Source organism: Paroedura picta, chromosome 14, assembly GCF_049243985.1.
Source record: "Paroedura picta isolate Pp20150507F chromosome 14, Ppicta_v3.0, whole genome shotgun sequence".
Classification (NCBI taxonomy): domain Eukaryota; kingdom Metazoa; phylum Chordata; class Lepidosauria; order Squamata; family Gekkonidae; genus Paroedura; species Paroedura picta.
This window is the reverse complement of record NC_135382.1, coordinates 16,968,508-16,980,679: the sequence shown is the minus strand read 5'-3', so window position 1 is coordinate 16,980,679 and position 12,172 is coordinate 16,968,508. Positions and strand designations below refer to the sequence as shown.

The 12,172-nt window shown below is 55.3% G+C and overlaps 1 protein-coding gene and 1 long non-coding RNA gene across 2 annotated transcripts; both read right to left on the bottom strand.

The window, feature by feature from the left end:
* Positions 1 to 2,671: 2,671 nt before the first annotated feature.
* LOC143824064 (uncharacterized) lies at positions 2,672 to 3,743 on the bottom strand. Its single transcript, XR_013226677.1, has 3 exons — positions 3,669 to 3,743; positions 3,411 to 3,515; positions 2,672 to 2,738 (listed from the first exon to the last, which is right to left on the bottom strand). It is a non-coding gene; the product is annotated as an uncharacterized LOC143824064 (long non-coding RNA).
* Positions 3,744 to 3,919: 176 nt separating this feature from the next.
* LOC143823484 (uncharacterized) lies at positions 3,920 to 6,664 on the bottom strand. The gene is made up of 5 exons (XM_077309858.1): positions 6,660 to 6,664; positions 6,248 to 6,336; positions 5,477 to 5,556; positions 5,172 to 5,282; positions 3,920 to 4,009 (listed from the first exon to the last, which is right to left on the bottom strand). The coding sequence occupies exons 1-5, from the start codon at positions 6,662 to 6,664 to the stop codon at positions 3,920 to 3,922; spliced, it is 375 nt and encodes a 124-aa protein (XP_077165973.1).
* Positions 6,665 to 12,172: the final 5,508 nt, after the last annotated feature.

Sequence of the window (12,172 nt, the reverse complement as noted above, 5' to 3'; positions counted from 1 at the left end):
CTGTCCCGCTATTTTTGTGACACATGGTCACTATACTGTTAAGGAAGGGGAGAAACGCAGGATTGGGGACAGTAGAAGGTTGAAAAGGAAGGATACTGAGTTAGCAAAGGGCACCATAGAATTGAATGACTAGAAGGGAACTTGACCCTTTGGGGAAATCTGAGGGCCAGAACCTCAGTCAAGTGCAGCTGTGAAGTCCTTTTTCAAATCTCCCGCATGGCCAATACCACGACTCGGCATGTAACCAAAAGTGAGTTTATTGAATAAAGGACATACCGACAGATCACCTTGCCAAGGTCACACGCAGAACAGAAGAATTGATTGCGACCAAGCGCTGAAGCCAGACCTGAGCTTTATAGACACACAAGCAGGATCCCAACCCCTTTCCCTGACCCCTTTCCCAGGGGGGAAATATTGGATCCTAGCTGGGTGCAAACACTGGAGACAAGCAGGCTGGGAGCGGCTGGCCATATGGCTGCATCGGGCTACACAAATCTACTAGTTTACCGTTTCAAAGGGGCAGGGAAGGAGAGCAGAAATTCCCACTTCCAGGAGGGATTGTTTTGATGGCTCTCAGGCTGCCTCAGTCCCTGGCCACAGGCTCAGGGCAGGCCCTGCATGCAACTGCAAGGAGGGATTGGAGGAGGGGATCCAGTTCCTGATTCTCCTCAAAGCAGACAGCACTAGGTCTAATCTGGAGGTCGGTTTCAGCCACCTGCCCATGGACAGGGGAGGGGGGGGTTAGGCGTTTGTTCCCCATTCAACAGCGAAAACTTTGCTGAGGAGTCAGTCAGTGGGGCTCCAGCTCTGCCTGTTTGGACAGGGCTGTGTTCACAGCTACCCACCCCCTTTCTTCTTCTGGGAAATAGGCTACCTTTCTGCAGACTATAAACTTTATCTCAGCAGGGACCTTCCGCCCCTGCCGCAGTTCTGACAGGAGGAGCTCTAAATGGTTTTGCAGGCCTTCTCCCTGCAGAGGAAGACAGAAAAAGGCCACCCATCACCCCGCTAGTTCTTTTCCCACCCCAGGAAAGAGGTGCCGAGCTGGCTTCCACCCACCCCCCTTCCCCTCCATGACCCCATGCCTTACCTCTTGCTCCTCCTCCATCAGGCTGTACCCCTGGCCCAGGAGGGAGTACATCAAAACCAGGCCCCCGACTCTCCTCCACTCCTGGGCCAGGCTCAGCACCATATTCCAGCACGTGGTCAGGAACTCCATTTCTTGTGGCATTGTGAAATACACGCCGAAGAGCTGAAACCCAAAAGACACACTTTTAGAATGCCTCCATTCCAGAGGAAGCGGAAACAGCCTTGGGCTCCGTTCCTCTAGAGTAGCGCTCCTTCCCGGACCTCAACCCCTGGAGAGAGGGAAACAGGAGGCACCTTGGGGCAGAGACGCTACCCTTCCTCCTCCTCTCCCCAAGACCAGGGGGATGGAGGCCCCTTGGGGCAAAGGCCAGTCCTCTCCGTGCTTCCTCCTAGTCTCCAAAGACCAGGGGAAGGGAGGGGGAGAGGTCACCCAAAGGGAGAGCTCCAGATGATCTCTGAGGCGGCTGTGTGACTTGTGTGCTGAAGAGAGGGTTCGAGATGCCCTCTGCTCCACGCCCTCCCTGACCTTTACAAAGGACCCCCCTCCAGGCCCGCCCACCCTCAGGGTCTCCTTACCTCGCTGACCCGCACAAGCTGGTACAGCCGTGCCCTCAAGGGCTGCCCCTTCCACTGCAGGCACCACAGGAATGAGGTGCCCTTGCCACGGAGCCCTGGCAGGAAGAGAGTGCAAGTTCCAGCTCAGAGGCCCCACCCAGCAAAGGTGCCTCTTCAGCCCCCTCTGCACCTTTCCCTCTCCCCTCTCTCCCCACAGGCCTCAGGGCCTCCCACCCTCCCCTCCTCTCCCCTCTCCTCGCTCCCTGAGCAACTCCGGAGGAGCCGTGCAGGGATCAGGCTTTGGAGAATGAAGGCCCTGTTCTGGGGTACACGGAGGCCCACTTTCCATGGGGACTGATGGGGCGGAGCAGGGGCCAAGGGCACCCGGGGAGAGGTATGGCTGAGCCGCAGGGGAGAACAGTCACAGGCTCCACAGATGCCCAGACAGACTGGCCCAAACCAGGGTGGGACCGAGGGGCCACTTGAAGGGTATGAGATTGGGGACCCCTGAGGGTTTCCATGGGAATGAACCCTTCCATTCCCTGGGTTCCTACCCTGCCAGATCAACCATTTTGGATCACCAAGTCCCTATTTTGGCTGGACCCACCATTGGTCAGGGGAGTTCAGAGGCATTCTCGCATGCCTGGTGGGGAGATCCTTTTTGATCCTGCTCCAATTGGCCTAAGCAGTCTCGGACATCCCAGAGCAGGCTTTGTGTGGGACACGCTCAATCAGCTTGTCCCTCTGTGATGGGAGGCGTCCTTTGGCCCCCTTCCCTTGTGCACAAGCCTCTGGGCCCTCCCATCTTCCCCAGGGGCCCTGTTCTGGAGAAACAGCGGTGGGGAAGAATGGAGGCTCTCGAGAGCAGAATGGACCATTCGATGCCGTGGAGCCACAAGAAGGGAGTTGGATGCAGAACGGAGGACAGCCCAAAGGGCCACGGCTCCCCACTGCCCCCTGGGACTTACCGTTCTGTTGCAACAGCAGCACAAGGAGCTGGCTGACGGCCTCCCGGACCAGATGACGGGTTCGGGGTCCAGGAGGGAGACCGCCAGCCGTGCTACCAGGCTGCCCAGTTGGGGCTCGGCGGCGTTCTAAAGGGAAGGAAAATAAAGGCCCCTTTAGCAAAACCTGAAAGCTCCCAGGCCCTCAGAAGCCCCTTCTCTGGCCCGAGGATGCCGACCCACCCCGTGCAGATCCTTCTTCTCTCCACCGCCTCCTGATTCAGAAACACTTGCCCTCGGACTGGACTCGGGCTGTGGGCCAGAGCGGGTCTGGACACCCCCCACCACCACAAGGTGTTTGCAGGGAGCATCCCAGGAATGAGGAAATGGGGGGGGAGCACAGGCCTTCTCTCTCCTCCCTGGATTGCAAGCACTGCTATCTCCATCTTAGGGACCTAGAATGCCCACCACTGGGATAGCAGCGCTGCATCTAAATGACCTGGCTTCTCCACCCCTCTCCCCATCCTCCACCTATAAAGCTCGAGATAGGGAGCCCCAGGGGGCCAATCTCCAGAGAGATTTTGGGCGTCCTCAAGGAGGCTCCTTTCCTTCCTCAGCTCCTCGCCCAGGGGGGACTTCCTCCTCAGCCAGGCCAAAGAAACATCAGGGGGCCACAGCCAACTCCTGCAGCCTCCTTTAGGGGATTTCTGGGCTGCGCTTTGGGCACGGAACCATGCAAGGGACTCGTGGATGATCCTCGCCCATTTCTTTGGGACTCCCTCCCTCCGGGGCACAGCCATCGGGTGTGCTGGGGGCACTCACCTGAAAGGAGGGCAGGTCCCGGGCGAATTGCAGGAGGGAACTGCAGAGGGAGGCTGCCTGGGCACGTACCTCAGCCTCCCCAACCTCCATCCAGTAGGTCAGATGCTGTGGGAAGAAGCAGCGTCCCTGAACCAACCCCCCATTGAACGCCTGCCTGCCTGCCTGCAGCAGGAGAACCGTGGCCTTTTTGAGACCCACCCGGTTGTACTGTCTGTCCCGTTCCCTCCATGCTCCGCCCCCTCCCTCCTGCACACTTACGTCAAGGAGTCCCACCAGGTGGCGAGTGGTGGGGGCCTCTTTCAGCAGCCCCTTGAACATCCCCTCCAGGGCCTGCAAGAAAGAAAGGAGGGGCAAGTGGGCAGTGGGAGAAAAGGCCTGCAGGCCCGGTCAGCTGTAGCACATTGACTCCCCAGGGCCTCTCCCTGTGCTGAGAGGAGAACCCATCCCAGCCCCTCGGCTGTGGTCTTGCGAACGGGGTCCGAAGGGAACCTACCTGGCCTGCCGCGTTCTCATTGCTGGAGACGCAGGTCCACACAAGGTGAGTGCCCAGGGAAACGAGCGACCTGCGGAGGTCCTCCTCCAATGGAGGCTGGAACCGGCTGGGGAGAAAGGGAAGGATTGGACACTGTAAAATGCTGAGAGATTCGGCCACAGTGATCCGACCCCCTCCAGCACACACCTCCCCGGGCTTTCCCAGAAGCAGACATGGGCCAAACATGGACTTCCCTAGTGAGTCCGGCCAGACCCCTCCCCTCTGGCTCCCTCTTCACGCTCCTCTCAAGGGCGGTCGAGCAAAGGGCTCGAAAGAGCTGCACCTTGGGCCACCCACAGGTTGGTGGATAGGCCACGGGGGCAGCCGTTTCTTCCCATCGTAGAGGGTGGGATTTCCTCCTCTGGAATGTCCAGCCCCAGCCTCCCCTCCCTCTGGCTGCTCCTTGGAAGAAAGACCGACCTGAGGCCAGTGATGGCTTGCAGAGATAGGACGCAGGAGGTTGGTGTCCCTACCAGGGACTGAACCATGATCTCCTGGGGGAGAAAAGGGAGGAAACCGTGTGGGCGGAAACAATGGCGGTCTGAGCCCTTGGACTCCAGCAGGCTCTCTCTGGCCCTGCAGCCTCCTGTTCATCCATTCTCTCCATCCCACCGGTGTGGGCAGAGGCCATTGGGCCCAAGCACGAGGCCCAAGCACAACCCACGAGTCCTCCGAGGTGGTAGGACTCTCTGAGAAGGGGATGGAGTCAGTTCCCCTGTCACCCGGAACTGCCAAGGCCACCGGAAGAGAAGTGACGCCAGCTCCAGGCCACCCCCAGCACCAGCCTAAGTGATGGGGGGGGAGAGCCTGAGGTCTCCTCCTGTGGGTCTGGCAAGCCCCATCCCCAAAAACTCAGAGGTCAGTCATTGGACGCCACTGGCCACAAGGACCCCCTTGAACAGTCCCAGGGGGCTCCCTCTCCACAAGCAAGGCGCGACTTCATCGGGCGGGCTGCCTCTTAGTGAGCCGCTGCCCCTTGCTACTTGCCTGCCCCAAGGCAGGGGTGGGCACAAGGAGGCATTCCCAGGAGACAAGGGGGAGCCCAAGGAATCCCTAGCCCCTCCATCTGCCCCTTCTTTAACCCTTACGCCCCACCTGACCCCACACAATTCCAAGGAGCATGCTCCCCTTTCCCCTCTTCCAACCCATGGCAGGGGTCACCTGGCTCTGCCCCCCCCCTGCCCGCCCGCATCCCTCGTCCATCAGAAGAGTCTCCCAAGCAGCCCTACCTTCACGCTCTCAGCCACGTCTCTATTGGAGCAGGGCAGGCGGAGGGTGGTGTGCCGCTGCTGTTCCCGGCAGAGGTGGGCAACCGCTTTCAGGAAGCGCTTCGGTTGGCTCTGGATTGGGCAAGAGGACAGTTGTGAGTCGGGAGAGGCCTGTGCAAGGACCCCACCCCTCAGGGAGCCTGCAGGGCAGGCTCAACGGGTATGTCCATCTCACCCACAAGGACTCTCCAAGCGAGCGAGGGAGGGAAATCAGAGAGGGGTTCGGGATCGCTCAGGGCAGGGCTGTGGGGTTCCAAGGGACCTACCTGATGCTCCCCACTCATGTGACGGGCCACAATTTGGACATAGTCCCTTCGTGGTGTCGGAGGTGGGGATGCTGCTGGAACTGGAAACAGCGAGAGAAGAGGCTGAGCCAGGGAAAGAGATCAGTGTTTCCTTCCCCCGTCCTCATGGGCCGCTCTCTGGATCCTCACGTGGGATTTCCAAACCTCTTAGACGATTCCCCTGACCACCCGAGGGACTCTGAGGGATCGTATCTCCAGCAGGCTGGAAGGAGGGCGGCCAGCTTTCCAACCTAAAAACCGTGAAACCTCCTGAGGCTCAGCCCAAGCTCCTCCTGGCACAAGGGGTGTGCATCACACTTTCTGTATTGGAAAAAGAATACAGCTCACCCCCACCCTTGGTGCCCCCCCCTCCTACTTGCAAAAATATCACAAGGAGCATGCATTGCGCCAGAAGGAGCCCATAGTTGGGCCTTCTCTGCCCCCTGCCAGGGTCACGCCATGTTGAGCCTGGCATGGGATTGGGACAGGTGCCACAAGAGCCACACAGTTCACCTCCGGGGAGGTCCGAATCCGGGTCTCTGCCTCTCTCAGACCCCAGCAATGCCAGCGGCCTGCAAAGGATACGCAGGAGAGCCCGGAGGGTTCTGGCGGCGGTGTAAGAGATGTTGTGCATGGCAGAGGTGTCCAGAGCAGGGGGAGGATCAGAACAGCCTGAAACCATCCCCCCATCCGCAGGGAGAGCCCAGGGAGACTTTCCACTGCACTCCTGGCAGGGGTGGGGCATCTCCTCACCTGCAGCCTCCTGCCGGTAATCCAGCTCAGTGGGCAGAGGAGCTATCTGGTTGTTGCCTCTGCCCAGGAGGGAGCGGAGGCGTTGTGCCCTGCAAGAGACAAGGGAAGATCAGAAAGGGACCTGGCTGGAGCCTGCCACCTGAGGGTTCTGCCCTTGGCCTCACGCTGGCTGGGAAGGGGCTGTCCTGGAAGGGCGCTGGGTGCAGAGGTGTTGGGGAGGTCTCTTTTCAAACTGTCCACGTTTTGCCAATCACATTCCTCAAAACAACAGCTTTTACTGGGGGAGGGGCTTCAGTGAGGGGGTCCCGCAGCCCTGCTTGGGGCCTGAGCTGGTTGGGGAGATGGCTTGGGAGCCCCCCAACTCCCCCCCAAGGGAGAAGGGCAGAAGAAAATGAGAGGAGACCCCACTTACAACATTATGCGATGACTCGTCCACATCTTTTTTTTTACTTTATTAGCAACTTTATTAATAATACATTTCCATAATAACATAAATCTTGTAGTCTTCCACTGTAACATAATTAAACTTCCAGTAACACTTTATACAACATACTAGGGGCAAAGCCCGTTGTCTCCAAGAATACAACGGGCGCTAGAGCTTGGCAGTGGGAAGAGGAAGGGGAGGAGTTGTTCGGTCTGTAAGGGCATGGGGTTGAATGTTGAGGCCTACTGCACAGGGTTGTTATGCAGATGAAACAGGAGACAAAAGAGCCAGTTTCCTCTGCAGAATAACACTGTGCAGTGGCCTCAAACCTGCAGAGAGTTGCAAAGAAGAAAGACACATGGCTTGGCTGTGACTAACCCCTGGCCAGAGCAGTATTTTAAGTGAGAAGGGGCTTTTCTGTGGCCTCCCTGTCACCCAACTGTTTGGCAGAAGGGGAAAGTCCTACCCCCCTCAAAAGGAAGGCCCTCAGACTCCCCTGCATTGCTCTTGGAAAGGCCTCCTTCCCTCAGTCAGGGCCTGTCAGAGGCTCCTTCGCAGCAGGCCTGAAGGGGGGGGAGGGGGAGCATTCTGCAGCCTCCTGCCAGCTCTGTCAGCGTTCTGAGGCAATTTACAGTTGGACATGACAGTTAGGACAGCCTTGGGGTGAAATGAGCTGGCACACCCTGTGTTCTCATCCCCCTTGGCAGCCCTGCTGACCTCCTCTCCCTGCAGTGGTCAGGAGCAGACTGGCAGCCAGACTGGGCTGGGTGAATGGAATTTTGGTCTGTCCTGGTGAGGGGCCAATAGGAAGGTGCTTCACGTGCCTCCCCATTGGCTGCTTGGCCCTGGATGGACACCATCATTCTGGCTGCTGTTAAGGCATACAATAACAATATATTCAATTCTTTAGGTATTTCATCTCTCGTTATACCTAATAGAAATAGTTCTGGTTTCTTTTTGAAGTTAACACCCAACATTTTCTTAAGTTCTACATATATTTTATTCCAAAATTTAACCATCCCCAGGCAACTCCATCACATATGGAAAAAGTGGCCTTCATTTATCTTACATTTCCAACATCTCTTGTCAGTATCCTGAGACCATTTTGCCAATTTTGACGGAGTTAAGTACCACCTAAAGTACATTTTATAAACATTTTCCCTCAAATCATAACTATCTGAGAACTTAATTTGTTTCTTCCATAAATGTCCCCAAGTCTCCATATCTATTGGATAGCCTAGATCCTTGGCCCACTTAACCATGACTAACTCGTCCACATCTTTTATGTACAGAATGGTAAAACAAAGAAACAAACAAAAAAAACCCACCTATTTACAAAAACTATATACAAATAAATCAAGCAAACAACAAGCAATCAAACAAGAAACAATCAAAACCACAAATAAACAAAACTACAAACAAACAAGAAACAATCAAACCAACAAGAAAACAAACAGACTAGGAATAGGAATAACAAGAACAACAAACCAATCTAATATAACCAGCAATCAACAAACAAACAAGCAAAATCACTCTGCACACAACTCATCCACAGCCAGTCCACCGCCAACCAACAGATGAGATGGCCCGGAACCCACAGGGGCTGAGGTCAGAAAGGAGGGCTTGGCCCGTCTCTTGGCAACCTCCCCCACCGTGTTCCGGGATGTCATGCTGGGCTCAGAGTCCAGCCCAGTCCCCTTGGGAAGCCCCTGGAACTGGATGGTCACCTGCCCAAGAAAGGGGTTATCCAGCTATGGCACCAAAACTTGGGGACTCCATTCCTTTCCTGTTTCATCCGCACAACAACCCTGGCAGTAGGCCTTAAGTGTTTCATGTCCACAACAACCTGGTTGGGAGGCCTCAACTGTTTCTTTGCACAACAACCCTGCCTTCCCCCTAAAGCAGCCAATTCTGCCTGGAGAGCTGATCTTGATCATCTGGAGATGATCTATAATGCCAGGAGATCTGCAGGCCCCACCTGGAGGCTGGCTACCCCTGGTTTGAAAGTGGGGCCTCCAAAGGATAGAATCATAGAATAACAGAGTGGGAAGGGACCTCCTGGGTCATCTAGCCCAACCCCCCTAGCAAAATGCAGGACACTCACAACCCCACTGTCACCTGCCACCCCCTTGAGCCTTCACAGAATCAGCCTCTCCGTCAGACGACTAGCCAGCCTCTGTGGAAAAATTTCAAAGGCTTCAGAAGCCACCACCTCCCGAGGAAGCCTGTTCCACTGGGAAACCGCTGTAGGCATGTGCATGTACCTGAAAACCGCCTCGCTCCCCAGGCCACAGAGATGGCGGAATCATGAAAAATCCCTTAGCAGGGAGGAACACGCTCTCACTCAGGTCTAGCACACAGGTGCCACCCTCCAGGCAGGAGATGATGGGAATACACTGGATGTGCTGCTCATCTTGACACAGAGAGCAGTTCCTTCCCATTCCCATCACCTCCCCTGGGGAAAAGGGACACTGCATGCCAGAGCTGCAGGCGACAGCTGTGGCTGGCTGCCCAAACATTGCTTCAATGTCAGCCTCCATCTGAGAACTGGAGAACCACTGAAGTCTACTCAGAGCTCACCTGGGTTTCCCTGGAGAGAAGAGGTGTGCCTGGCAAGGGTGTGTGTGAGGGGGGGATTTTATAGCACAACCAATGGTCTGGGGATGCCAGCCTCCAGGGGGAACCTAGAGGCCCACCAAACATAAGGTGACCAGATTGGTAAAGCAGGACACCATTGACTGGGGGGGGGGGGGTCTATATGGAGCAACAAAAAGTTTCATAGAATGCATAGAACACAAAAATAGTATTATAATATATATTTTTTAATTTCAACGTAAGTACAATTTCCTAGGTAACCCCAAAAGTGGGACAATCTGGTCACACTAACCACTGATGAAGCTTTTGTGACCAAGCAGTAATATCAGGGCTCTCTCGGCCTCACCCACCTCACAGGGTGTCTGTTGTGGGGAGAGGAAAGGGAAGGCGACTGTAAGCCATTTTGAGCCTCCTTCGGGTAGAGAAAAGCGGCATATAAGAACCAACTCTTCTTCTTCTTCTTGAGCATAGCAACAAGTCACTCCCTGTTACAGCTCAATTAATTTGGATATTACGACACAGTTTACTAATTTGCCACAATTTACTTTTGCCTTGTATCTGTATGCTTATGTTCCTTGTTCCATTTAGTCTGAGCTCACGCATTGAATAAATTTTTCTTGGTCTTCACGGTGCTATTGGACTCCATTTTTGTTGTGCTACTTCAGACCAACATGGCTGCCCACTTGAATCCATCAACCCATAGTTCATTCTGCTTCCCCAATTTTATGTAGGGTGGCCCAGTTCCTCCTCATAGTATTCCACAGGAGGCCACAGTACATCTTTGCTCAGGGACTTGCGGCAGTTCCTCAGGGATGTTCGCGGAACTGTGGCAGAACTGGCCGCCTGCTTGCCAGATGCCAAGCCTGTGGGCCCTGTTCCAGCCCTCCACCCCTTCCCTGGGTGGGGCCTATCCCTTCTGGTCTGTTGCTGCCACCACTCACTGACTGCAATACCCCTTCCCCAGGGACAGTGAGACCCGTCGGCTGGGTTCCTGGTTTTCTTGAGCCAAAACCATCAATCTTCGGGTCCTGCCTGGAGAGTTGGCAACCACCTGATTTTGCCTGGTTTTCCTCCCCTGGGCCCTCCCAATGCACTAGTAGTACCCAAGTGGGGGAGACTAGGTGATTCAGAGAACCAGCCACTTGGTTATATGCAGAACTCAAGTTCATTGAACTATTTACAGTCAGATAGATAAATTTACACTCCCTCCAGCACACCACATGGAATCAAGCCACAGCACTTACACACGCTCTGGGCAAGAACTTAAAGGGATGAGTAAAGGCAGTCCTCTTTCCCTACACTCCCTACTGAAGAGGGGGAGAGGCCCCTGTGGCCACTTGCCTGCCAGGCTCACTGCCCTCCTGCTTGGTGGCTGCTTCTCCTGGGGTCAGGCCAGGCCCTGTCCTCTGCCCGGGGCAAGCAGGGCCTTCTCTCTCTGCAGAGGAGATCTACCACTGTCTCCCTTGGCGATCCTGGAGAGACTCCCCCTCCCTGGAAGTCTGGAGCTTAAATACTCCCACGCTCCTCCCGCTGGTGGAGCCTGACTCCTCCATTCCCATTGGAGCATGTGACCTTCTCCCTTCCCTGAGTCTCCTGGGAAGTGTAGGCAATCACAGCCTTTCTACCTCCAGCAGCCATTTTAACATGCAGGCCCAGGGCAGCCATTTTAGGGCACCGATCCCCCTCCAGGCCTCATTTTGCCACATGTACAAGCACGTTCTCCTCTTCATAATAATGGTCATTATGATTACTACAGTACCGTTTATTTTTTCTTTATCTGAATGTGTTTAAAGGGCTGCAGCGGACCAAATATCAACATTCCTGAAGGAAATTTCAGCCCTTGACCCACTTCAGTCGGGTTTCCGGCCTTGCTATGGGGTGGAAACGGCGCTAGTCGCCCTGATGGATGACCTCCATCACCAACTAGACCGAGGCGGGTCAGCGCTGCTGATACTATTAGATCTATCAGCAGCGTTTGACACTAGATCATGAGCTCATCGCCTTGCCGATGCCTGGATGAGGGGGACAGCTGGGATACAGGGTCGCGGACAGAGGGTTGAAATAGGAGAGAGAGTATCCAACCGTCATCAGCTCACATATGGACTCCCACAGAGAGCGGTCCTCTCTCCTATTCTATTTAACATCTTCATGCGCCCTCTTGCTCAGCTGGTATGGAGGTTTGGGCTGGGTTGCCACCAATATGCAGATGACACCCAGCTCTTCCTCCTGACGGCCCCGATTCTCCCCCAGAAATCTTAGCCAGATACCTGGAAGAAGTGACAAAATGATTCAAGCAGAGTCATCTGAAGCTCAAACCTATAAAGACGGAGGTCCTGTGGCTGGGTAAGAAGGGACCAAGATAGGAATCGTGCCTACCCAACCTGGACGGAGTGCATCTATCAGTAGCCCACTCTGCCAGAAACCTGGGGGTGGTCCTCGATGCCTCCCTCTCCATGGAGGCGCAGGTCACAAGAGTAGCCTTCTACCACCTATGCCAAGCCAAACTACTAGCGCCCTACTTGGCACCAGAACACCTAGCCACAGTGATGCACGCAACTGTCACCTCTAGACTGGACTTCTGCAACTCGCTCTACGCAGGCCTACCCCTATCCTTGACCCGGAAACTGCAATTGGTGCAGAATGCAGCAGCCAGGATTCTCACCAACTACCGTGGAGATCTCACATCCGGCCTATACTTCAACAACTCAATTGGCTCCCAATTGAATTCCGGATCAGGCTTAAGGCTTTGGTTCTTACCTTCAAGGCCATACGCGGTCTGGGCCCAGTGTACCTGAGAGACCATCTCTCTGCCTATACCCCCAAAAGAGCATTATGCTCTGCCACTGCCAACTGGCTGGTGATCCCTGGCCCCAAACAAGCACGTCGGTCCTCAACGAGGGCCAGAG